General features: G+C 45.4%; 1 protein-coding gene across 3 annotated transcripts in view; it reads left to right on the top strand.

Annotated features, from left to right (window-relative positions):
* FOXP1 (forkhead box P1) overlaps positions 1–27,253 on the top strand; it is a 336,874-nt gene that overhangs the window by 302,966 nt on the left and 6,655 nt on the right. Inside the window, exons 11-19 of one of the 3 annotated variants that reach the window (XM_085300061.1) lie at positions 817–904; positions 7,176–7,259; positions 13,929–14,130; positions 14,217–14,296; positions 14,944–15,045; positions 18,883–19,004; positions 21,011–21,080; positions 22,987–23,025; positions 24,232–24,398. In XM_085300061.1, coding sequence (XP_085156187.1) covers positions 817–904; positions 7,176–7,259; positions 13,929–14,130; positions 14,217–14,296; positions 14,944–15,045; positions 18,883–19,004; positions 21,011–21,080; positions 22,987–23,025; positions 24,232–24,398 — 954 coding nt within the window. The remainder of the gene's footprint in view (positions 1–816; positions 905–7,175; positions 7,260–13,928; positions 14,131–14,216; positions 14,297–14,943; positions 15,046–18,882; positions 19,005–21,010; positions 21,081–22,986; positions 23,026–24,231; positions 24,399–27,253) is intronic. The other 2 variants (XM_085300062.1, XM_085300063.1) reach the window with 2 other exon arrangements.

Here is a 27,253-nt window from a genome sequence, read left to right on the forward strand (position 1 = left end):
TAAAGGTTAAAAAAAAAAAAAAAAGTAGATGACAGAAGAATATTTCGAGGTATTTATTTTTGCGCTTCTATTAAGATGCTAGCTCCAAAACATAGTTTCAGCCTGAGCCTTAGAGCAGTTTTATTTTAAAGGCTTTTCTTTCTTTTTTTTTTTTTTTTAAACATTTGCATGGGGGAAGTTTTTCAGAACACATGTTATTACAAACCTTGAATTCTATCTGTTCTAGTGTTCTGGATGGCTTTTTGTTTCTTTTGGATGAAGAAAATTTGTTTTATAGTAACTGTCCGTATTTTTCTCTCTTTTATTGGTACATATTTTGCACATACTTATACACCGGATTTTATGTGGTTTTTGTTCTTTACACAGTCATAGATTTTATTTTCTTTTTAATCACATAAACATGAGGATTCTATGAGATTTAATTATTCATGTATTGCATGTGTCCATTTAGATCTATCCAGCATCTTATAGTCAAGTAGTATGAAATTATATATGAAACTATTTTGCTACAATTTCTTGATTTCACTTTCATTTACCTAATGGAGGAAAAAAAAGAAAACTGTTCTGCAGAATTTCTCTTATATACAAATGAGCCTTCTTCTGAAAATATGTGCTTAAAATATACCGAGTGATGGGAAGATACACAAACCAAAGCAGGACAGAGCAAAAAAAAAAAAAAATCTAAACAAATCTAAAAAAGCTCAGCTATTGATGAAGACCTGCTGGATAACATTCAGATTGCTTATTCATCCTGGTAACTACTTTTTCCTTTTTGTTTATCCATTTCACTTAATGATTTTCTGTGTATTGTTACAGACATCTCAACAGTGAGCATGCGCTGGATGATAGAAGTACAGCCCAATGTAGAGTACAAATGCAGGTTGTACAGCAGTTAGAGCTACAGGTAAAATAAAATTTATTTTAATATTACCTCAGTATTAATCAAATCCAATTCTCGACAGCAATAAAAATGAGTTCTGCTTTTCCCACTCTGATTGAAAACCAGCTTTCAAAACCTWCTTGTAGTAGTTTTAAAAACCGTCAAAAGAAACTGCAGCTTCATTTCCTCTTTTCTAAACCGTAACTTGAAAAGAAATAGGACACTTAAACAGGCTGACTGATTGGAAATCCATCAGTATGTATCTAATGCTTTTTATCCTCAAACTGTGGGGGGGGGAGTGGATGAAGTTCCCCTTCGCTTAGAGGTGTCGATACGGAGGAAATGGTTGATGTTTATTTCTAAACGCTGCATGACCTGGCTTGTTTGGTGGTCTCTCATGTACTAACACTCTCCATGTATTATTATTTTTCTGCCATTCGTAGCAAACGGATTTTTGCAAAAGCACAAAAAAGAAGGGGGTAACTTGGGGTATATTGAATGCAATGCAAAGAGATGACGTGCTTATGTGACTGCCTTTGAAAATGCTTTTGAGTTCCCTACGTCTCCCTGGACCTGGCTGCTCTCGCTGGGCGACTTTGACAGTGTGTCGGTGTGTAGGCAAGGGGTTAGCGAAGAAGGGGAAATTAAAACAATGTTGTACATTATATAGTTACCAGCTATTGAAAAACCTATTTTGTATGCAAGACAGCAGAGTAGAGATATATGGAAAGCCTTGGGCTAAGTACAGAAGATAATTACATTTGGAATTTTACTGAGTTAAGTCATTTATAGCTTCAAATAGTTGGAGAGGAAAATCAGCAAAAACACACTTAAATTTCTTGTTGTTACTTTTCAAGATAAGGATTTTTTTAAAAATATATATCTTTTATCTTCTTCTCTTACAAATTACTCTTTTTCTTTCATAGATATTTCCTAAATTTTACTTTCAGGAACACACTGGTCATGACACTTKCACTATTAGCTAAAGCAATATATGCTATTTTAATACAAGTTTTAGGAAAATCAAGCTACCAGTCATAAATTATCAGAATCTTGCAGAAATTGTTAYGAGAAATGGTCTGTTATTTTAACAAGTTTATTGAGAATTAGAAAAAAGTCTGCAGTCTTCCTGGTAAACTGAGATATGAGATAATCTTTTACCAAGATACAATAGTATTCATGCTGAAGGTAAATCTAGAAGTTTTTTTCAGTTGCAGTCAGCTTGGAAAGCATTAATCCTCTCCTGCAGTCACTGGAAATGTGTGTGCCTGAACTATGGGAGGAAGCCCCCTGTTAACCRTTGAACAGGATAGAGATGGTACTTGGTTGCCACCTTTCCATAAGTCTTTGGCAGTGTTTTTGAAAGATTTATCAATGGTGCATTACACTAATTGTAAAAAGTGATKAATGATTACAGATTCCAGTTAGTGCTGGGAAATACCTACTAGCTCAGAGTCCATTGCATGGGAAGGTGGCATGAAGTCCCCAAGACAAGAATGTAACTTCACAGTGGTATGGAGGCTAAGCCAAAAAGTTTTAGGTGTTTTTTTTTTGTTTGTTTGTTTGTTTGCTGTTTTTTTTTTAATAGTCTTATTAGCACAGCACATATGATAGCACATAATTTAGACCGGGATATTGATAAGGGAGTGCAGCAGAGACCTTCGCTGGCCAGCAAGGTAGCACCAGTGTATAGACAGAGGAGGAGGGCTGGTCCCGTCCCAGAACCCTGCACAGGCGGAGGGAGGGCACCTATAAGTCGCCCTTGTCCCTGTCCCTTCCTCCCCACATCAGTCCTTAAGAAATCGGCATCAGTATGTATGTGGGAGGAGACAAAAGGATCAGTCCTCCAGCGACCAGTTTATCCATACGTGACCTGGTTTTGCGCAGAGCCGTAGTAAAAAGGAAATCCAGCCCAACGGCGGGTGTTTAATGGTGACGGTACGCACCAGGGACAGCGGATGATTTAGGAGAGAGAGACTAGGACTAGGGCCATCAGCCTGATGCTCCCGGCGATGGAGCAGTTGTCAGAGTCACAACAGCCAGCCCCGTGGYGGAGTAAGTGCGTTTTGGGAGCTAGGCTGGAGAGGTGCCCTTTCCCTTCCCGCTTTGCCCCCGGTCCTCGGCGCTGATGAGCGCCTTCGCGTTCAAATGCAGATGTCAAATACCACAAACTGTTCAGGGTCCARTGTCCCAGCGAGATTCAAATGCTCCATCATCTTATGCCTGTATAGCCCRATTGAGGCACAGGTAGAATTTAACTTACCCAAAATTCATTGCATCTGAGGGTTCATTGCAGCTTCAGGTTTTGAGTGATAGACCCAAATGCAACTTTTTCCTCCTCCCCTCATGCCATTATTTATCTTACGTATAACAGTTTTATCAGTGTTATGGAGATGAGTGCAACGTCTTTTAAAGACGGTAATTTTTAAATGATCTTTTTGAAAAAAAAAGAAGGAAGTCAGATCTGTTTTTTGTTTGACTGCAAATACTCCTTTGCAGAAGTATCATGAAGCTTTGGTCTCAGCATTTCCATCACAAACGTACTTAAAATATCACAGGCAAGGTAGAGATCTTCTCATATTTCGCTTTGTTTAAACCATCTTGACATGATCATTTGTTGCCATTATAAATAGTGAGAATTAGGCTGCGGTGTAAAACACAAATACAGGAACATATCCCTAGCCCTAGCAAGATCTTAGCTGGAATAGGACATTCATTTTGCATCACCACCTTTGAATGGAAAAACATTTCAGGAGAGCAAAAAGGCTATTACAAGTTTTAAAAAGTTATCTCCCAGTAGGAGAACATGAAGATTGTTGGCCAATTTCAGTGCAGTGAAAACATGTCTTGGACTTGTTTTCCTAAAGCRTCTATAGGTACTCTTGAAAAGTGAATCCTAAACCTTTCTAATTCACAGCCTAAACAAGCACATAAAAGGAGGGAAGGGGCTACATCTCAGCTGTCTCTTCTGGTGACTGCAACCAGCTTCCTCTTTCGTTGTCCTTGGTCTGTCCAAAATGCTTCTTCTGAGGTGACTTGTCCTTCCCAGTGGTGTGGCCACGTTGCTCCTYGCCAGGTTTCCATTTTTGCATTCCAGCTCCTTGCCGTTGTTTTCTGWCTGTTTTTCTCCCATGTAGTGTTTGCATCGTCTGTGCTTAATGCCTCATCTCCCGCTCTTTGGTCYGCCAGCTGCTCTGCTGCCTCTCCTTCTCGAGCACCCTCTGACCTGTGCTTTCTGTGCCTCCCCTCTCCTGCCTTTCTGTGCCTGTGGGCTGTGGTTAGGTTGCCTCTCTTCAAGGCAGGACATGTGTCTTCATGTCCAGATTTGCAAAGCACCCGGTGCRTTTACCTTGCTCTGTATGTTTCTCTGTGAAACCAGTGTTGAGGCATCTGGATCGTGTATGTTCCCACCAGAGATGGGGACAACGTAACAAAGCCAGGCTTACCGTGAAGAACTAGACAGCCCTCTGGAAATTCCCAGAATGTAGAGCTTTCTAAAAGGATACAGGGGAAAAAAGAGAGAGACCTGAGAGTGGACCGTGTTTCATACCTGTGAACATCTCGGGTTAGACTAGCAGCTGTAAGAACTTGYCATAGTAAGCTTATAGAAGTCTGCCCACACCCTTTGGAGAAGTCCACTTGGCATTTTGCCCTGTGCCATTGAACAAGGGTTGTCATTCAGAGGAGGGATCCACTCTCAGGTTTATGAAGATCCTTTCCAACAGGACATAGCAAGGCTGCAGGTGCCAGCTGAGCCCATGGTTGGAGGTGTGGACTCTTAGAGGAGTGGACTCCTCTTCTCCCATGGTCCTGCCAGGATAGTCCTGCTCAATGCTAGTGCAAGGGGAAAGATTTACCATCTCATTTCAAATGTACATTTGGTGCATACATTCAAATGAAGTCTTACAGACCAAAGAGACCAGCAAGAAAACAAATAATACTTGCCAGTAGTATTGAAAAATCAGAATAGASCCATTTAAGAGTAGCACTACTCAGTTAGCTTACTCCCAGTATGTAACAGACCTTATCCAAGAATGCTGTTAGTACATTGAGAGCATTTTCCTGCAGATCCACTATTAATTACCATTTCTGGACCTTTGGTTCTCCAGTGAGTGCCACCAGTGAGAATTTGCTTGTATCAGTAGCTGAGCAAACCCTCATGACTTCTTCTGAGTGATCCAGCTGAATGGAGGGGGCTACTGGTGACATTCTAGTTCTATATCACTACTGCTTCCTGACCTAAGGGAAAACAGTTTAAAGAAATTCTTGGGATTTTTTTTTTTTTTTTTTGCTTCTCTTCAGTGCTTTGAAACTGAGAGACTTCTATTTTTCATAATTTAAACTCCTGCCTAACTGAGTGAGTGTTTGAATTCCTAGACTATGACAAAATACTAGTGTGTGTCTGCCTGAAATGTCGAGAGGATCTTTAATAACATTCATCCACCAGAAGCTGCATTAAAAGCATGCTAAGATGATGACTGAAAACAATAAAAATCAGGACACTTACAGTTCAGAGTGAAGTGTACTRCTCCATTTAGACGAGGGGCACAGAGGAAATACTGCTCAGGGTGTGCCCCTTACTGCCTRAGTGGCTTTCCCTTGCTGTTGCTGCTGTGTTGCAAGCAGGAAGCTCTCAGGTGCCTGCGATTTATTTATTTCGGCTGGAAGATGTTCTTCTGCAGTAGTCTGCAGACCAAAATTTAATGCACAGATGACCCTGCCAAGCAGCTTGTGTGTCCAGCAACTGCTGGGAATGAGAAATTGCACAACAAAGCTTCACTGCGAGTAGAAATGCTTGTGTTTCCCCCCCCCCACACACACTGAATTTGTGTAAAATGCTGTGGCTGAGGGATGAGACCACTGCTTTCTCTGAAGAGGCCCTCGGAGGACTCTTGSAGGGAGAAGTTTCTGCAGCACTGCTGTGATAAGAGCACGTTGCTCCCTGCCCTTCTGCAACGCACCAGCAGATCCAGCCATTAACTTCCAAGAGTGCTGTAGGCGTCAGGCCTTCTCTCTTGCCGTTTGTATTTTTGACCCAAAAAAGCAAGGCGAGTTGAAAAGCCTAGTGACATTGCTTTTGCGCTTCCAGAGCATGCAGCAATGACACTGTTTTTTCCTTTATTTAATTCCAGTCTTGGAAACCTGTATGCCAAGTTTTACCCCACCGTGACGCCTTTCTGGCGCGGTCCRAAACCCCTCGCTTTGCGCAGAGCAGGGCAACCTTTGCTGTAAGGTTATGAATGGGGATTTATGACCCAGTCTCCTTTTATATACACTTAGCCCAACTTTACTGCTCTAAACAGATGCCTTTGATAAGGTGAGCAGGTTGTTTAAAGTCGCAGGGGAATGTGAGCAGAGCTCTCCTCTGCCTTGTCTAAAGCAAAACTCTGCAAAAATTGTCCTTTGTAGGAGCTTGATCCCATTGGAAATAGGAACTTTTATGTTGGGCGTGAGGTTAATTACACCCTTTTTTATTAGTATTATTTCAAAGTATCTTCTGATTTAATTTTTTTTTAAGAACGGCTAGAAAAAGTCCTGTTCACACATATAAAAATGCCAYGATTCCAAAAACAATGAGATTTAGTGCCTGTCCAGCGCACTGTGAATGCATTGAGAAGCCCTCTGGGTCATGGCCGTGTGCAGTCCAGGGCAAGCAGCTCTGAGCTAGCTGCAGATTTCAACCAAAAAATGCCAGAGACCCAGGAAGGTCAGGGACGGCGCATAGGCATGCGCGTCGCCCCGTTGGGGCACGACGTGGGGAGCGAATGGCAAAGGGTGAAAGTGTCGTCCCTGCAGCAGAGTGGAGTCTGGAGGTGCCGGGGGTGGTTTAGCCACCGCGGCCTCCTCTCTTGCTGCGCGTGCCGCAGAGCCTGCACGTGGTGCAAAAGCTGCAGTCCATTCGTGCCGCTCGTTTTCGGGTATTGCAGGAGGAAAACGCATCTGAGAGTCGCTGCATAACTTGCTTGCCTGGTGCCTCCCGAGCTGGCGTGGGACTGGTTAATAAACATGATTCACTGTTGTCTTCTCGCTGTCAGTGCTGGAGCGAATCTCTTGGTGCCAGCAGGTCTAGCTCCTCTCGCTCAAGGGCTAATGCATTTTGCTTTGGGAAACACTGACACCCAGCACCAAGAGTTAGTTTTACCTTGCAAAAAAAGACCATATACAATTTCCAAACTGCTCAGCAATAAAACTCTTCTGTCTTGTGCACTGGTGCCAACTGTTTAATTAGGAATAAGCGGAGGTTGGATTTTATTCATAGGAGTAATGGAACTTTCTTTTTTCCCCCCTCTTTCAGCTTGCAAAAGATAAAGAGCGCCTGCAAGCTATGATGACACACCTGCATGTGAAGTCAACTGAACCAAAAGCCACCCCTCAGCCCGTAAGTACTGAACTGTGCAGAAACGAGACACAGCCTCACAACAGCCTCTTCCCCTGTTTCCCACCTGAGCGCGTGATGCAAAGTGTGGTCTGCTTTAAAGTGTGTCGCGGTGAAGGGGTGTAAAGTACTTCGGTAGCTTGGTTACTTTGTAGGAGACACTGCCACGTAAACCCAACTTTCATCACTCTTATTTTCCTTCAAGGAGTTTCCAAGAAGTTGAACTCTAAAGCAGATGCACAGGGCTATTTTCTGGCCTCACGTACCAACCAATAAGTGGCTTTACATTAGTCAGACGTGCATGAAATCCTAGGAAGTGTTAGGAATGAGATGCAATTAAATTATATTTAGTATATTTATTTTGCTTTCTCTCTAAGCCTGACATACATTTACAGTAGAACAGACTCCAGTTGCACGTTTTGATGTTAATCGCTGTTACCTCGTGTCAGGTTTTACACTGCTGAAACTGAGAAGGAAAAAACCCCTCCACCCCCAAAAGCTTTTTAAAGGAGGGGAGGCAACCAGTGCAAGAGGGGGCAGCCCCAAACTCCTCGTTCTTGCAAGGTACCAGGCAGCTTTGCAGCCCAAWCCAGCTGCCAGGGACCCAAAAAAAGACAAACCCACCATTTCATTCTCTGACGGAAGTGGTTCTTTGGCTGTTGTTTTCTCCTAACCTCTTAATGCTGAAAATGATCCTCATAGCTTCACATGATTATTCAAAATGGGGAGAGTGCTCTGCTTCTTGATTTTAAGATTTGTAAGATTTAAAGGTACACTGGCTTTATTTGATTTTGCTTTGAGTCATTGTGTGAAAATTAATTGAGCGTTGACAATCTATAGTTAGTACGAGCAATTTTAATCAATATGCAATGATGCAGCATAATGACAAAGTATTGGTTTATCTGTTTTGACTGATTTTTTTCTCTATAAATAAAGCAAACACACACCCATATATGTATGATTTATGGTGATAGAAATAAAAAGGAGTCAGACTATTAACCCAGCAAATATGGTAGCCTGCCAAGATGCAGTTGGTAGACAAAATTAATGTCTGAAACAGAACACATTACAGAGATAGAGAACATAAAATCATTAAACACTTCACGCACCCATTTTTACTAGAAAAGAATTTCTCAGTTTCCATGTAGTTGGGAATAAATGGCTGCAGAAGCGGATAGGGAGGCTACTAGATAGAAAATTGCAGCAACRCTGGAGCAGATGTCAAAACCAATGGGAAATTTTGGTGCCGTCTTGGAGAGARTTGAGTAGTAGGTATGAACCCTTCCAGTTAAGCTGTTGAGATTCCCCAAATTGCTTGATCCGGTGGATTCCAGCTCTCTAGAGTGGAAACTGCTTATAGTGTCTGTAAAAACAGCATTCCTCTAGTTCCTCATATCCATCTCAGCCTGCATGCAAATGCCTCGGCGCATTGTTGGCAAAGCGCGTAGACCCAACAGAATGGGGAGGAGGTTTGGTTTCTATAGCTCTTACTGGATTAAAAATTAAAACAGCGGAATAATCTGGGAGTCTCAAAGCGCTCTGCCTTGAGGCCTTTCATARCAGCGGTGCCCCTCAGGAGGAAGGATTAAAAACGGAAGAGAGGAAATCAGAGGGCGGCGAGCGCGGCTTGGCAAGCCAGCCCGCGACCGATGCTCCGCGGCCGAAGGCAGGAAGCTTTCGCCCGTGGTGTAGGCTACGATGATACCAGGTGGTGTCGCCGTGAAGATTGGTATTAACAGCTAATAAACAGGGAAAAGTGGCAGAAAAAGGAAGGAAGGGGAAAAAAGAAAAAAAAAAGGAATGCAGGGGGAAGAGGACTGTCTTGATTAGTATTAAAAATGTTTTACATTCTGGAAAATTATAGCTTTGTTGGGGACCTCCTACTAAATTTATTTTTAACTGCTCTATTGAAAATTCTGTACCACTAGTCAACATTATCTCTCAGTTGCTCAGCACAGTGTTTCTTTATTAAAAGAAATAGGCATGAATATTTTTGACTGAAAAATTAATAGCTTTTGAATTCATACACAGCAGGTTTTCTTTTGCAAAGAAGTCCAATATCGCTGCACAGCACTTCTATAACCATTTATTTAGAGTCCAAGTCAAACCTTTGACAGCTAGAGCAGTGTTACAAGCCAACATAAAGAACTCCAAGATGTAAACCAACAATAGGCAGTCTGTGTGAGGTTTGCCATTGTCAAATACATAGATTGTTTGGATTAGTTTATGTAAATGTACTGTTGTATTACCCTTTGGAGAAAAAAAAAAAAAAAAGATCACATTTGTGTATGAAAAGTGGTTTCGTTCACAGGCAGCATTATAAATTCCTTATCCTTTAACTTACATGTTAGAAGTAAAAATTGGTGCCTGACAGGCCTATATTGTGTGGCACTCTGTTGTTGGATTGAAACTGCCTTCTTTTCATTTATTGAAATATAGAAAAATTTATTATAGATACCATCTGATAAATCAGAAATTATTAAAATATGTATAGGTGAAGCATTTGAAAATTAATTATAAAATGTAGAAGTATAGTGTTTTGCATAAATTGTGCTTTCCTTGTGAAAAAAATACACAGACACTGCATAGACTATGCTAGACCCTAGTCCTTTTAACTCAGTGGGATAAGACTTTGGTAAAAAGATCTGATGACCATTATTGCAGTGCAAAGTATTCTTTACATCCAGTAATTAATTTCCTTTTCTTTTTTTTTTCTTTTTTTTTTCCGACATAACTAATGCAAGGTGTATGTTAGGATTAATATATTACGGTACATCTGTGATTTTAGAGGAAGGAGTGATTGCGAATCCAAGCATAGCAATGAACTGGGATTTAAAACTGCAGCCTTTTCGTGGCTGGAGAAATATTTCTGTTCTGTGTAAAGGATCTTAACGCCTATTTTCACTCCGTGCCGTAAGCGGCAGGTAGGGCGGGTGCCCTGCGTGCCCCATCTGTACGTACAGCGGGGGCCACCGGGGGCTGCTGGGACCACAGGCAGGTTCTGGCCCAGCCTCGGCCAAGAGCTGCTTGTCCAGCCGCGGCCGTCCGTGCGGGTCGTGTCCGTCAGTCCCGTGCCCAGCTTTAGGCGGCTCTGGCTTCCTGGAGTAGCTTGTCCTTCGGGAAGCGCGGCGGCACGGCCGGTGTGCTCGCCTATGCAGTCCGCCAGGACGACCTACGAGCTGTTTCAGTGGGAATAAAGCTGCCCACGGAGGGACACGCTGTGACGTTGTTTCTGGAAGGTAAARCTTTTCAATGTGAAAGACCTAACCGAAGTCCAGAACAAAGGTTTCTCAGGAATTATCATCCTGCTTTTGCCATTAAGATAGCTTCCCCTACATGCTATTTTCGTCCGTGTTAGTGATCAGCATAGTAAGTTGAAATGGAAATGTGATTTCTTTTGGGGGCTTAACTAACACTGAAGTTCATAGGAAGGGAAGGAAAAGGAAAAAGCATCAACCAACAAGTAATTCTGCATACTAGGTGTTACATCCATCTTTTAAAAATAGACAGAAAACTTTTAAAGAAACTTYTGGCACTTAAAATAAAATGCACTGTTAGATATCCCTTCTTTAAAGTTTTTTTTTTACCCTAACCATAGCAATTAACGATTGTTTTGAAATACTGTTTTTAGCAACTGTAATAACAAAGCATTAAAAAAAAATAGTCTTTTAACTGTTGAGGTAATGACTGAGCATCTTAGCTGCTGTAGCCGTACTTTATAGTTTGAAAAAATAATGATACGCAGCAATAAGGAGAGATTCTCAAGCACAACAAAAGCTGTTTTTATATACTGGTTTTCATTAAGTCTCACTCCCCAACTCTGGTTTCCTTAGTATTGCTGCCAATAACAACACCTGCTAAGTGATCGCGGCCTGCCAGATTCGACATCTCGCACACTCGTGTCCAGCTGAAAGGGGAGAGGAAGGCACAGACCCGAAGGAAGTTTCAGGCCCAGCCTTAGCTTTCCCTCCCGCCCCCGGTGTCTCCGCTCCGGAGCGTTGCAGGCCCAGGAACTCGATAAATCACCGGTTTCAGTTGCGACCGGAAAGGCAGCATCAATAGCAGAGGAGTCGCTGCCCTGGAGCACTGGGTATGGCCCCAGGGTGACACCTAACAATGCACATATTTTTTCCCCCTTTTCCGTTCTTTTTAAACTTTTCAGATTTTTTTTTTTAATATATATATATATATACATATATACGCAGCCACTATTGTCATGTAAAATGTTTACACAAAAAGAAATCAAAGTGAGCCCTGATGGGAGAGCCACTTACTAGAAATCTATTTTACGGGGTGAAGGAGAGGGTTACCTCTCTGCCTTGTTTATATTTAAAGGGAAAAAAAGTATTTGATGACTCGGTCTTCACCTTTAAGAGGAAGAAGTGACTATTTCTTGAAAGGGAAGGTTAATAATAAAACGCTAAGCAGGATATTGGACACTGAAACAATTATGGCATATATGATTGTTAAGTTAAAGCAGTATGAGGTACTATTCTTTTTTTTTTAAAAAAAAAAGGAAGAACAAACCAACCTAACAACTTTCAGTAATTGAATTTACAGAATTTGGGGACTAAAAACTAGTTTTTAGGGTCTGAGGGTTTTTTTCTTTTTTTAATAAAAAGTTGAAACAAATCTTTCCCCCCCCCCCCCCCCCCCCCCCCGGACAAACATTGCAAAAAGATTTAACCCTTTGGAGTGAGGGTTGTGCTCTCCGGGGTGCTTGGAGGATGCCCCGTTTTGGGTGCCTTGCCCCGATACCAAAATTCCTGCTCAGTAAAACGCTAGCTTGGCGACTTCTGTTCACTGCCCTCTGGCAAAAATGATACCTCGTCCAAAAATTGCACTATGTRGGAAACTAGCCGTGTACCGAATACAGCGTGAGCAGCTTTTCTAGTCATAGTATCTTGTTTTTAAATAGCAAATGCAAACAGCGAGAAGCTGTGTAGAGTTTCCATCAGGAGAAGAAACCCTCCCAGCCCGATCCCTTCCTGATCTTTGCCCTGCGTAAGCGTCTTTAGCAGCCAGCCGCGCAGAGCTGAGGCGCTTTCTCATCTGTAGCTGGCAACAAGATTAAGATTTAATAGTTTACAATTAAGATTAATATTTCAAGATTGCARCAAAACCAACACCATTCATAATTTGCTATTCTGCTCTAATTCACGACTGATTTTTAAGTCTTCCTTCCGTGGATAGCAAGGAAAGCAGCAGTGCAAGCTCAAGAAGAGAGAATAATCTTCTCTTCCCGTCCGCTATCTCGTGTTTTGGTAGTATCCCTGGCAGAGATCGGACCCCTGTTAGAAGAAGGGAGGGTGTCATCAAGAAAACACGGGAAAAAAGAGAAAACTTTGCTAGCGTTTGACAAGGTCATCTTTCATTAACTTGTTGGTTCAGTCTCGCGCKCGGTTGTCGGAGGTGAAATACAGTATACTCGCGGTGCTCCAGCTTTTTGTTCTTTCTTTCCTCGCAGACTGCAGTCATGTTTAATTTGGAAACTGGGCTCCTTTGGCAAATTAGCAATTAGAACAATTTTGTGGGAATATGTATATGTGTCATTAGTTTTCCTGCAAATTAATAGCGAGAGCAGAGGTCAGGCAGAAATTTTCCACTTGACTGCAGCTCCTCTGTTGAGATTTGGCACTTTGTTTTGGAACGGCCACAGCTGCTCAAAGCCGCAGTCTTCCTTTAGGAACTGTCTTTTAATTAGTTTACCTCATAGCCATTATTACAAATATTACTGCCTCCCCTCCTTGAAATAAAATTACTGTTTCTACAAAAATATTCCAGTGACATCTTGCACCGCTGCACATCGACGGCGGGGTCACTCGGATGCAGCGTTTAATCATCAGATCACCTCCGTAAGCATCTCCTAATTAGAGCCCTTACAATACAATTTTATCTGGTAATTAGCCGAGATCGGCCGCTTCCTCTGCAGCTGATGAGCGGTGGCCCGGCCGCGGGAGCGAGCGGCGGTGCCGTCCCGCGCGGAGAAGCCCCGAGAAACCCGCGCCGACCTCGGTGGATTCCTGCCCGCGGCTTCTAGCAGGGACGGATCAAACGCTCAGAAACTGAGATAAAACGCGGCGGGTTTAGTTTCGCCGTCAGTGGGACTGTTCTGGGTTTTTTTTTTTTTTTTTGTTTTCTTTTTGCGCTGGTGTCGTTTCTGTAACGTGAGCGCCCTTTATTTTCCCCTGCCTTTGTTTTGTACGGATCCTGTTATTTTTCTAAAGAAACGTTGTTTGTGCCGTTAACTCACGGGAGGGATGCTAATAGGAGTTTTCTTATCTGCTTACTTGCATAAGAGGAAAATCAATACAGCGTCTTAGGGATAAACAGGAGCCTTTTGGGGGCATATCCGCGGAGCGCGCCTTGGCTCCCTCTGAGAAGGTTTCGTGTCCGGCAAAAAAAGAAAGGGGGAGGGGGGAGTTGTGGACGAAAGTTGTAAAGTTTGGGCCCCGGTAAGTGCCGCGGGAGTTCTGCTGCCGACGCAGCCGGGCTCAGGGCTGCGAATCCCGGCCGGTGCCGGTGCCCGGTGCCCGGTGCCGGGACCGGTGCCGGTGCCAGTGCCCAGTGCCGGGGCCGGGGCGTTCTCCGCGCTGGCGGCGCGCGGGGTCGGGCTGCGGCGTGCAGCGAGGGCGGCCGGCGCCGACGCTCCCGCCCTGCTCTTCCCCGCAGCTGAACCTGGTGTCGAGCGTGACGCTGTCCAAGACGGCGTCGGAGGCGTCCCCGCAGAGCTTACCTCACACCCCCACCACGCCGACGGCGCCCATCCCGCCCGTCACCCAGGGGCCCTCCGTCATCACCACCACCAGCATGCACAACGTGGGACCCATCCGCCGGCGGTACTCGGACAAGTACAACGTGCCCATCTCGTCAGGTAACGCGCGGCCCCGGGGCGCTGCCGTGGCCCGGCCGCTCGCCCCGCGCCCGGGGTCCTAACGGAACAACGCTGCTCTCATTCAGCAGATATTGCCCAGAACCAAGAGTTTTATAAGAACGCCGAAGTGAGGCCGCCGTTCACGTACGCTTCTTTAATTAGGCAGGTAAGCGGAGCCGGGCGCGCGCCTTCGGATTAGGGACCGGCGCGTCCCTGTGCGTGCGCGCTCGGGATTAAATAGATTTAAAAACCTTTGGTGTGTAAGCATGCTCAAATGCTCAAACCTTTACTATAAGGGTTTTTAGAACTGCAATATATAACATAATTGCTTTTGATTAAGTATTACAATACGATGTGATTATTAGGAAATTCATTTCACACAACAGTGAAAATGAGCCTGTTTAAAGATGGCAAGTCAATTATCACAAGCTACAGTAATCTCTGATCCCTAGAATTAATCTGAGCTCTAAATAATTACTGAGCTTTAATCAGCTAGTGAAATGTTTTGCATTTCTCTTTGATTCTGCTTTATGAATGACTAATAAATTAATATTTCTGTAAGGAAACAGAAATAAAAACTCAAAACAATTAGATAATTCCATTTTGAATTTTGCCATTGAACTGTTAAATGCAGCCATTAATCTTAGTTCATATTGTAAAAACCCTCCTTTGGATTTTTTGCTCCAAATCTCCTCTTTCCACCCCCCCACCCCTTTCCTTTCTTTCTTTTCTTTTCTGTATTTGCTTAAAGTAAAAACCGTAAGTGCGTTTTGCACCGGCTCGGTCATAACTGATCTCGCTTTGCTTCACAAGGCCATCCTCGAATCTCCGGAAAAACAGCTAACACTAAACGAAATCTACAACTGGTTCACGCGCATGTTTGCTTACTTCCGACGCAACGCGGCGACGTGGAAGGTAAGCCCGGTCCCCGCGCGCGCCGCTCGCCCCCGCGCAGGAGACGTCGCTGATGGCACAGCGAGTCGCAGCGACGCGGGGACGCGAAAATTGAGATCGGCAGTTTTGACAGACGCCGGGTGCCTTATCTGCGGGAACGATTTGATATTTGGCAGAAAAATTCTTCTGCCTTTGAAAACCACTAATTGAATCCCCATTATTGGCTCTTGTGTTCGGTGATTATGCCACTGSTTCCTCTGTGTGGTTGCTGCTAGCAGTGAAACTCGAGCCCTTCAGCTGGAACATATTAAAAAAAAAAAAAAAAGAAAAGAGGTAAAGTTATTGTGTCAGTAGAAGATATGCTGTTTGTCTTTTCAGTTGCACAGACTGTAATCACAACAACCTCTTTCCTCCTAGGATCCATAGATAAGTGGATTTCTTTCCTCAATCAGTTGACTCTGCATTGCATATAYGAATCTGTTAAAAGCTTCCTTTTTTTTTTCCTTAATAACACAGAAGTTTATTGAACACCATACTTGAGAAGCAARCCCCACGATAAGAAATCTGTTTAACAGAACTAAAAACTTGATTTTGGCACCTGAATTTCTTACCATGAATATCTCTGATACTGTTAGATAGGAGATTTGGAGAGTTAATTTTTATTTTACRTTTTGGGAGCCGCTCCTTCCCGCATACATAGTGTTACGCTAGCTTCACTACCTTCTCAAGCAAGTGCAATTACTAGTGAATGAATCACGTARTAGGACCTCGTGTTGCAGTAGGAATACTACACCTCGGTGCTTTGGGTCTCTCTGGTGCTCTCAAACAAATGTCACTCAAGTGACCAGGTAGGATGAGGATGTCCCATAGCAGCTGTTTCATCAGCTCTTTTTGTTTTTCCTTTCTCATCCTGCATCTAGGATTAATTCCTTTAAAGGACAAGCCTAGAAACGTTCCTTGGATGTTAGCTTTCTTTTAGTAGTATAGTTTCCTTATAAATCGCATCACACAGCAATTCTCTCAAGTTTTGAGCCTTGGTCTGTAAGCTGTTACATTCAGGAAAAGTCTCTGTGATTGCTGCTTTGAGTCTTTCTTCAGTTGGAAAACATGAGCAGCATTTCACTTCGCAGCTTCCTTACAATCCAGAACGGAAATTAACTTTCCCTGATTTAAGATCCTTTTAGAGCTGCCCGTCTTTTGCCGCTGGAGCGGTTCCAGGAGGACTTTGCAGCAGCAGCCGCAGGTGTGGGTGCTAAAGCAAACACCCGGTTCGGCTCCCGCGGCGGGGAGGGAGCGTGTCCTCCGAGGCTCGCTCGAGGCGTGAGCGCGGTGCCTCGTGCGAAGCCCGGTCGCGGGAGCCACGTGCCCTTGGAGCGTGCGAACGCCGGGGAGGAGGCGAGAGGAGGAGACCCTGGAGAAGCGCTGGAGGCCGCGCGGGAGAGCGCGGTGCCGCCCGGGCGGGCGCAGGTGCTGGCGGCCCGCTGCCCGCGCCGGGGAGGAGAAGCTTGACGCCGGCACCGCCGCGCCTGGCAGACGCGACGTCCGCCCGAAGGAGCTCGGGGTCTGACGCAGCAGCCTCCGGGAGCAGCGGGGAGGAGAGCGCAGCTCCGGCTTGGCGTGACGTGAAGCCCACGGGGCTCTGAGCAAGCGCGAGGGGCCAGCTGCAGCACCAGAACGGCTCAGACGTATGCGCAGGGATTTGCACTCGCCTGCCGTTGATKCTCAGCTGTCGTTTGGGCCAGTGGTCCTCAAGTCTAGGGTCAGAGTTTGGTGTGGGCAAGCTTCCCTGAGACCGCTCTCAAAACCACAGCAAGGCACGGGAATCGAGACCTATAAAAAGCGAACCTCTTCCCCAAAATGCAGTACAGCAGAGCCTGAGCGGTTATTAAAATAGCAAACCCTTTCATTTACGACATTCAAGCATGTTCAGGGTAATTTTTCTGCAAAAGTGGCTTGCATACAAATATTTTTAACAAGGTAAATATATAATCTTACAGTAATAGCTCCTAATTTTTCTGTTAAGGTGATTGCTGAGGGAGCACTGTGAACTGGTTCTGACAGGTCAGAGGCAATGTCTGCTTTTATTTTTCCGAGTAATTTGCTGGCACCGAATTGCAGCCATGAGGCAGAGGCTGCAGGTGTGGCTCTGAAACGTCCAGGTATTGTTCAAATAAAACATTAGATAGCAAGAATGCAGAGGCAGGGGGAACAAAATAGCCTTTCTGTGATAAATCCTGCGAATGAGTGATCCCATGGAAAGGCAGAAAGCTACGGCAACACTTTCTCAGTGTATTCGGCAAGAGCCCGATCCAGCACCSCTCCCAGGCACGCATTGACGTCAGTAGCGCGAGAACAGACTGTAAAAGATTTCCTCAGCATTAAATATATTTAAAGAACACCAGTATTTCTGCGCAACTGTGTGCATAGACACTGTTTACAAACTCGGCGGACTCGCTTTGCTGAACTTTGGTGTACGCGTTTGATCAACCGCCGCGTTAACTACCGGCTCGGCTCTCGCTGTGGGGAATAGCGTTATTATTCCTGCATTTTGCTCCAGACTTGACAGTGTTCCCGTTTCCRCAGGAAGCTGCCCGCCTGGCACAGACACAGGCCTGCGCCGGGGTCCTCCAGTGCGGACCTCGGCACCCATCGGGAGCTGCCCAGCCGGCTGCTTTTAGCCCCCCAAAATGCACGGTGCTTTGCTCTGTCCCCAAAACGGGGGGTTTTGCCAAAAACTTCACGGCTGATGAAATGTGAGAGATGTTTTTTTTTAAAAAAGAAAGGCCAAAAGTAAGTAGCCGAAGAAAAGAAGCAACCCGAACAAACATGTTGACTTTCTCCTAGCTAGCTGCCCCCTGCCTTGCTCTCGGAGGAAGAGGAAGGGAGAAGTAGGAAAGGCCTCCTGGCCTTCCCCACCTCCGCCTCTTAATTTGCATGACAAATGCGCTGTGCGTACCCTTTGTTTGCACGGTGATTTAGACATTCATGATTAGAGCTGCCTTTCACCGTCCAAACCTGATGTTCATTAAAAAAAAATAAAAAAAAGAAGAAGAAGAAGAAGAAGGCAGGAGGAAAAAAGGAAAAAAAAATGTAGTCTCCTGGTTGCCTAGACCCAGGGCCACGTGTCTGGCTGGCATCGCGCCTGCTAACGAGTCAACCAGATTGCCGAAATCAATGGTGCCAGCGATGATGGATGGAGTTCGCTCGCCTGCGTGTTTTCAGCAAATGGCTTTAAGTCCTGCTTGCCCCGCTCAGCGGGCGCCTTTCCGCGGCGCCGGGGACGGGCCCCGCGTGGCCATCCGAGCGGCTTCGCAGGAGGGCGTTTGCTCCGAGATCGGAGARGCCGCGGCAGGGCTGCGGCGCTCCGCTTGGGTGCTCGGGCGGCTGCCGGCACAACTGCAGGCGGAGCAGAGGCGCGGTGCAGCGTCGCGCGGGGACGGAGCCGCCCGCCCGCGCCCGAAATTCCCGCTGTGCTTTCACCGCTGCTTTCTTTTGCAGGAGGGGATGGGTGTCTCTGTGCACGGTCTGGAAATGCCTAAGCAATGTTCCTCTGTGTTGCGTATGAAATGTGCTCGACTGTACAACATGCATGTGTAAAACGATGGCGCTGTGGATAATTGATAAGAATAACTTGCATTTCTAATCGCGGGTTTAAACTTTTATTTTCRTTTTCTTTGCAAATTACGATGTAAAGAGGTGGTGTGCGGGGAGAGCGAGCGGGCGCGGGGAGGGGAAGGGGCATGGGCTTAACGTTGCAAAATGAGGACTGTCAAGCTGACTGTGCTGCTGTTCTTGGACGATGATGAGCATTTTCTCATGGAAAGTTTTTGAATGTTTTCTCTTTTATACTTGCTGCAGAATGCAGTGCGTCATAATCTTAGTCTTCACAAGTGTTTTGTGCGAGTAGAAAACGTTAAAGGGGCAGTATGGACAGTGGATGAACTAGAGTTCCAAAAACGAAGGCCACAAAAGATCAGTGGGTATGTCCACCATGTTTGAACTTCTTAGCCTAGCTTGGATCATGCTTACAGTTTAACGTAGAGGCTTTTGGCTGCTAGCTGGTGTTAGACCAACCACAGGTGGTTTCGCATTGTTTCAGTTAAGGGAAACCAAGAAAAACATCTCATCACTACTGTTTGTATGCCCACCAGTTCCCTGACCCTGCTTGCTTGGTGTTTGTTGCATCACATGCTAGTAGCTTGTAGGTGGCAATGCATATTAACCCTCACAAACCATTTGCTTATGCTTATTGCATTTTATTTTCTTTTTCCTTTTCCCTGTATTTGATGTCTGTTCTGTCCCCGATCCCGTGTCCCTTTGTTTCCACTTCATCTCCTTTGCTGCTGCTCTTGTCCCAGGGTGCCATTCGCACCAACCTCTCACTGCATAAGTGCTTTATCAGAGTAGAGGATGAGTTTGGGTCCTTTTGGACTGTTGATGATGAAGAGTTTAAACGTGGCCGTCATATTCAACGAGGCCGTCCTCGAAAATACTGCCCTGATGAAAACTTTGGCGAGCTTGTTGCACAGTAAGAGCTTTTACTTGCTTTAATTTTTTTTTTCTGCTGTTGCTTTGCTTTGCATGATTTACCCATCTCATGTAGACCTGCATTTCACAAAATAGTGACATCACCTTTGCTGCTAAAGAAACTAAATTTTTAGTTGTTATGTGTATTTTGTGTGTCCTGCTCTGATAATCCAAATGTCTGTAAAAATAACTCTGCTTTGACATGTCTGTTATGGGATTTGTTTGTAGTGCAATGTAGACTGAAATACTTATCCACGCTAGCACAGATATGCTGCTGTAGATCTGTCAGGAAGACAGATACATGTCAGGAGGGGGTTCAGATAAGTTTTAATTTTGATGTTTTCCTTTGCTTTCAGTTGTATGCCTTGTTTTGCAGCTCTTAAGCAAAAAATGCAGTTAGGTGCTTATGAAACAGCAATACTGAATTAACCTAAAAAATTATGAAAGTGGAGTGAGACCAGCTGTGCAGGCTATAAACAGTAGGCCATCTTGTGTCTACAACAGCCGCTCTCAGATACTCCTAGGGTTCCCAAAGCAATTTTCTTTGACCTTTACTCGAAGGCCATCTCTCCAGAACAACTGATCCTTGTTGGTCCCTGTGGGAGGGGATCAGTTAAGACTGCTCTCACTGTGATTTATTCCCACATGCAAAAAATAATAAAAAACGTGCCCAGTGAGTGATAAAGCTTTTTTTTTTTYTYTTTTYTYTTTTTTTGGTTGCATTGGGACTCCTTAGTTTGTTGTTGAAGACCTTTTTTTTTTTTCTCCCTAAGCGGGACAGGTGATTTTTAGATGTCCACTAAAGAGTGGATTCATTTGTCATTTATTTTCCTCAAATCCGGCCCCGTATGGAAACGTAAGATGACTAAAGTACGGGTGCAAAATAACACACCAGCGCGATATCTGTTGAATTGGTCCCCCCTTGCCTCTCCGCGCACCCCGGAGGTCGGCCTGGCGGCGGACGACGTGGCCCGGGAAACCCGAGATCTCGAATCCTTTCTCCTCGCAGTCCCCCCCACCCCGTTCAGTCCCGAGGGGTTCTGCCACCAGCCACCCGGAGGATGGTTTGCCTTACAGAGTATTTAAAATATCCCGTGGTGCTTTTAATCAGCGCTTCCTTACGGTGGACCTTTACRTGGTGACTGGCTTCTAGCCACGACGAGCACTGGGGAGTTTCTCCCGCACGCAGCTCAAATGAGCAGAGGTGCCCAGATGTGATGCCAGCGCAGGGTAGTAGAGCACGTGGCGAGGTAACTTTTGGAAGAGATGGTACTCTGTGTTTAGTAAAGGCGAATATGATAACTGTAAAACTCAGATTTAAAAAAAAAAGAAAAAAAGAACTTGTTCAAAAAATATCTCAGCTCTAGTTTTTGGGTGTGGGAGGAAGCATTACGTACTTGAAATGCTCTCACAGAGTTTGGTTGCATTTAACTCTCCTTTTTATGTTTTTCTTATGCAGTAACCCTTCTCTTATTAAAAACATACAGACCAGCCACACCTACTGCACACCTCTCAATGCTGCTTTACAGGTAAGATTAATGACTGTAGCAAATATGCAACAGAGGCGTGTGTCTTCCCCAGTCATTTCAAAATATATTAGCCTTGCTCTAATTAGATATTAAATTTTAATTCCGTTAAACTTTTTTCTTAAGTGCATAAAGCATCACAGTCCCTGGAGGCAAACACATATCAGGCTGCTTCAGCATTAGCTAGATGCTTAGCATTTTGAATATTGTGGCAAAAAAATTAAAAGTTCACTTATTAATATTTATCAGCAGTATCATAATTTCCATCCTCTTATTTCAGAATTTCACTTGAGGCAAAAATACCACAAGTGTAATTACTCTAGCACAGCTATTAATGTGCTGAATGATAGGATACTGTGCCACGTGACCCTCTATTGTTCGTGGGTTTAAAGAGAAAGCGGATCATTTTCCCCCCTTTCTTTTGTGGGCTATTTTCACATATCTTCCCATTGTTGTTAAAAAATAAATGTTGCCATTCCTGTAGAAAAAAATGACAATTTTTGTTGGGTTAAAACCTACGATAATTCTAAGAGAAAAAGTCTGATTTCTCATTTTCTGCGTAGAAGCGCATAAAATGTTGGTGCGCAATTAATAACTCCCAGCACGGAAGTGCGTGTGTGTCTCCAAACCTTTTTTCAAACCTTTTTTCCCTACTTTATACAAATTCCTGGGTCTGTCTCAAAAACCCCAGGTCAAGTCGGCGTTGACTTGAGGGACCAAAGGCACCAACGCGCTATTGTACCCCGCCGGTGAATTTGCAGGGTGTTTTGCATGATGGGGGGGGCTCCAGCCTGTTTGATATAGCTCAAACCCTGCCGGCCAAGCCCCAGGCATTTGTAGGGGGTTACATCTCAAAAAGTTCGCTGCAGGTTATTTTCTGGCTCCTGTATATTTGCTTGAGCAAGGGCATTTTGTGGAAGGCATAGCAGCACTTTTTCTGAACTGGGAAACAGGAGAGATGTTCTGCATTTCTTCTAATGATCTGAGTTTATGCAGTAATTTCTGAAAAGCAAATGAAAGCATGTTTAAATGAAACAACTGTAAATACCATTCATTAGTAACTTATTTTCCCTTGAGTCTTGTGAAGTGTGATTTTTAAAGACTGCTTTGTCTGGTGAATAGTATTAAGATTACAAGCGCATTTTGCATTCATGAGGCTGAAAGGCAAAAATGAAATGATTCTGCATTTCTTCACATTGTTAGCTATGTGACTAATTTCAATTAATATGCTTATCGTACGGAACTGTTCRTGTTTTATTCCTGAAACACGTGTTGCTGTCGTCATCTCCATCCATTCTCGTCTTTTGTGATAACCTCCAAACCGTTCCCGCTTCCCGCTTTCCCTGGAAGTGCCCGCAAACAGCGTTTGTACAAACTGAGTGGATTGAGAGGAGAATCTGGGCCAGATTTGCTTTGCTTTTTGCATCTCCTCTAATTAATGGGGGTGGGAAATAACTCTGCTTATTGCACTGAGACAAGTCGACTTTTAGGTTTAAAAGTACACCCGCAGGTTCCCCAGGCCCCTGCCACTGGGTAGCGTTTAGTGTCTAGGTGCAGAAGTCGTGTGCTCATGTTGCATATGATCTTTGGGGAGAAAACGTTGAAATCGTTGACGGTGCACAAGATAACGCTTGCACGCTGACCTTGCTTGTGCAGTACGCTCCCCTGCCTGAAACAGTGCAGTTTTACCTGTCAGTGCCCTGGTTTTGGTCAAATTAATAATTAGCCAGCCGCACTCCCCCGGCGTTTGTGGGCGTTTGCAAAGATGCGATTTTTGCGCACCGTTGCAAATGCATCGGCCGCCCGCGGTCCGTCCGCGCTTCCAGGGGTGCCGGGGGTGGATCTTTTCCCCGCGGACCTCTCGCAGACCCCTCTGACGTCTCCTCCGTCTGTTTTCCCCCGCGGGCAGGGCGAAGACGCGGCGCTCTCCCCGCTCTGTGTGTGGAAGGTACGGGCACGCCGGCTGCCACCAGCGCGCTCCGGCCCCGCCGGCCGCTCCGGGGGGCTGCCCGGGAGCCAGACCCGGACTAGCCCTCGGCCCGACCTCCCGGGCCAGGGGCTGGCGCCGTCGCTGGCCCTTCGGGGCGACCTTCGCCAGCATCGCTTTGCCCAAACAGCACTGTCTGCCGGGCTGATGCTTGCAGAAAAAGCAAACCCCAAACCCCACGAAACAAAAACCTCCCCCCGCCCCCTGCYCTTACAGCAGACGCTCCTCATGTCCCGGCTCCCGCTCCACAGAAATTGCTCTGCTGCGATTCCAGGTTGCCGCTGCGGGTGAGGAACTCGTGCCGTGCGAAGYGCAGGAAGCGCGGCCCCTTCCTCGCAGCCCCGAATCGCCGCGAGGTCCCGCRGATCAAAGCAGCCCCCCGCCCCGTGCTGGCTTTCAGCAGTTCATCCCCTTTCTGCAAAGATTTCCAGTTAGAGAGTTAGCTCCAGCGTCCCTGTGCATAGTAGTTATTTAGAACAAGGGGAAAGCCAAACAAAATGATCAGGTCTGCAGGAGCAAAGTGGTTAATGCTTGGAAGGGTGGTGGATTTGTCAGGATTCATTAGATTTTCGGTTTCCTCTCCAGGGAAAATTTTGCACGGGCAGGGTCAGTTCTCAGCTATGTCAGTGCRCATGCAGGTGATCTGTCAGTGCTGGGGGTGGCTTCGCACCTGTGTCAGGACAGAAACAAAACTCCGCGGCGTTGCCCTCCTCCTTTGCACCTCTTTGCTCTGGCACGATGGAGTTATTAGCTGAAGCGAGTCCTAATCTTTTCCTCATTAACCTTTCATTAAAAGCAAAACCAAAAAACAAACCTGAGACACACACCCAAAAAAAGCCTCAAAGCCCCAAACATAATTTAGCAAACTGAAAATAGGAAAAGCACGTTTCGTTTTTTTCCAGGAGGTGCAATTCCAAATAGGGAGTGGAAARCTCGGTTCTCTCTCACAAACTGATACAGCTGTGAATGCATAAGCCCAGACGTAAATTATGTTAAATTTCCCTCGGTGGAATCAGTGTAATACCCATCAGAAAGCACGGTATCTAAAAGAAACAGTGATCGCAAATAACGTAGATGTGGAGAATGTTTTGGAGTAAGTGACTGTGTTGTGCAGTGCATAWAAACGTTGCTCCTGGCTCCTCATCTGTTTGTTTGTGTCCCTGGCAGGCTTCAATGGCTGAGAACAGTATACCTCTATACACTACTGCTTCCATGGGAAATCCCACTCTGGGCAACTTAGCCAGTGCGATGAGGGAAGAGCTTAACGGTGCAATGGAGCATACGAACAGTAACGGGAGTGACAGTAGTCCAGGACGTTCCCCTATGCAAGCGATGTAAGTACTGAAACGCGCCTTTGGAGTCCTTCCTTCACGCTCTCTTCCTGAAGTTCTTCCACTGAGCAGCGGAAAGTGGGAATCTCCATTTCGGGACGCGCTTAGGTTGACGGGAGCGTAAAAGGGCCATTTACCAACTTTTGCATAAAACCGATCAGCTCAGTCCAGCCTGACGGGCACACGGGGCTGGAAAATTGTTAACTCGTTTGYGGTTCTCTTCTTTGAATCCCGGACCACGGGGTTACGCAGCCTCTTAGGCGACTGCTGCTCTTTAAGAAAATTTTTTGTTTCTTTCTGCTTCAGTCCGCCCGCGCGTAGCAGAGCTGGGAAATGGGCTTGTTCCGCGGGTTTGAAGGAGAAACCGCTCGACACGCGAGGGTATCGCCGAGCGTTAATGATGGCGCACGCGAAGGTCTGCATGATTTATAGATTGCTCTTAAAATATCAAAAGGAAAATTAATAGGAGCATCACAGCAACAGACGGCAGTGTAATGAGTGCATATATAACTGCCCGCGCGGAGCAGCGGGCGGCAGCGGGGCAGCGAGCTCGCGCCGGGAAGGGCAAGGCGGGAAGGGGGTGATGCCCCCGGGGGTGCGGGCGCTATTTACGGGGTGACGGAGCRAGTTTGCAAAGCTGTAAATTCCCCACCACCACCGCCCTCAAATTACGTCCCCGATAATTAGGAGCTGGAGAGGAAGCCGGAGTTTGTAAGTCTTGCAGTTCTCGAGTTCTAAAAACTACGTGGGCCGGGCGGCGACCGGCGCGAGAGCCGCGCTGCCTTGCTGCTGGCCGYGCGTTAGCCGCGGCTCTGGAGTTACTGGCCGCCCTGCCGCAGCCCGCATTACTCATTAAAAAGGAGAAGCTAATTTGCAGTCTTTTGCTTCAAAGTAATTTGAGTAAGGGATTTACAAAAGTACGACTAAATCAAAAAGTAGAAAAAAATTAACCTAATACCACTGTAGTAATTAGTTGTGAAACTAATTAGCATTTAATGGCAAAAAAGTTTCCCACCTGCATAATGTGTTGTCAGAGGGGAGGGGGCACGAAGGAATCTGAAGCTCTGGGTACTTTGATATTTCAGCATTTTAAATCAGTGCACAATGTGCTTTGAAAAATAAGCTTTAAAGATGGCAACATTCATTTTTAATTAATAATTAATTTAAACATTGTCTTTTACCATTTACTTCAAAACATTCAAATAATGTGTTTAGCTTTTCCAGTGATTGTTTGTGCAGTATTAATTATCTTTCCCGAAGTAGCGTTACATGACACACTTCCAGTCTATCACAGACGGATTCGTCTGGAGGCAGTTTTAGTCACAATTTGTTATGCTCTGCCCATGACCACGGAGGGCTGGAGTGAAGGAGGGGTGGAGGGACGTGGGATTCCCCCCCCACCTCGGAAATCAGGCTGCTCCCAAGGGTTTCTCCTGGCCTAACAGGCAGGGATGAACGTTTATGATGTTGCACTAATCCAAGTAATTATTTTTGTAAGTTCAAGGCTTGTGTAGTTCACGCACTTCTCATTTCACCCAAGGTCTCGTTGTCTTTGAAGGGACTGTGGGGCGGGAGAAGTAACCGAGCTCGGCCCGGCCGGGGGGTTCTGCAGACCCGCGCGTGGCCTTTGYTGCCCTTTACTCTCTTTGCACACAGATACCAAGGTGAGGGGCACGGAGCAAGTACTGGAGAGAGAAGGGCCGGGGGAGGGAAGCCTCCTTTTCATTACCCACCAGAAAATCCAATTTTCCGTTGTAATATGGAAATGATTGTTTCCTGAGTGTTTTCATTTTCTCAGAATTGGTAATATATGTGTTCTCTGCTGAACGTTTCTTTTTGCTTAAGCAAAACGTGGCGAGGTGATGTTCCAGCGCTAGTTCCGAGTTTCCCCGTTAAAGTGGTGTTTCTGCRTAGATCGAAGGGATCTGAAGGCAGAACACCGTTCAAACGTCACAGGGTTTACCCTGTTTACTAAATATAATTACGAGTCATTTCCAGACGCCGTGCAACCTCTTGCTTTCAGTAAGCATGCTTTGTTAATGACCTTTTAATTTTTTTCCTCGGAACAGATTTCCTTGTCCTAATGCAAATTATTTTTTAAACAATCTCAGCATATTAGAATAAATCAAGCTTTAAACTTTATTGTAAGGTTTAGAGGACCTTGTTAACATGACAGCTAAGAAGTCTAACACTTTAGCTGAAGTCTTATTACTGCTCATTCGTTTCCTTTTTATGACACATTGAACCACAGCTATTTTTTTCTCTCTCTCTCTCTCTCTCTCTCCCTCCTTTTGAAACACTAGAAAGTAGTCGCATAATTACAGCTTGGGGACATAACACTTTCATCCTGATATGCTCCAAAGGTAGCCACAAAGCAAACCACTCCATGCTGTGTGCACCACCAGAACACAGTGGCTTTAAACAACAGTCAGCTTTATTAAAAACTCCTCTGTTCCCAGAGTGGACAAACAAAGGAATTACTCAGATGTGAAAAGAAGGGGAATCTGTGTTCAGCAAGGTTATTTACTGTTAACCCCTTCTGGAGCCGTCGGCATCTGCTCGAAAGGAATGTGCTGAAATTCTGCTGCTCTAAAAAAGAAACGCCARCTTCTTTTCTTTCTTTTTTTTCTTTTTTCTTCTCTTTTCTGCCTGCCCGGCCCGTTGCCTTCGCTGTAGATCAGCGGCTSGCTTGTCTTCCCCCCGCTCTCGGGACTTTTTGGAGGACGGAGCGCGGGGACTGGGAGTCGCTTTGCCGCGCGGCCGGGCAGCCAGCGTGCGCTCTGCCGCCCGGTCGGCCGGAGACGCCCTCTCGTCGCGGCCTGTGAAAACTTCCCATCTGCCTTTTCCAAAATAGCTTA

The sequence above is a fragment of the Rhea americana genome, unplaced genomic scaffold (assembly GCF_003343005.1).
Source record: "Rhea americana isolate MKP2758 unplaced genomic scaffold, rheAme1 scaffold_16, whole genome shotgun sequence".
NCBI lineage: Eukaryota > Metazoa > Chordata > Aves > Rheiformes > Rheidae > Rhea > Rhea americana.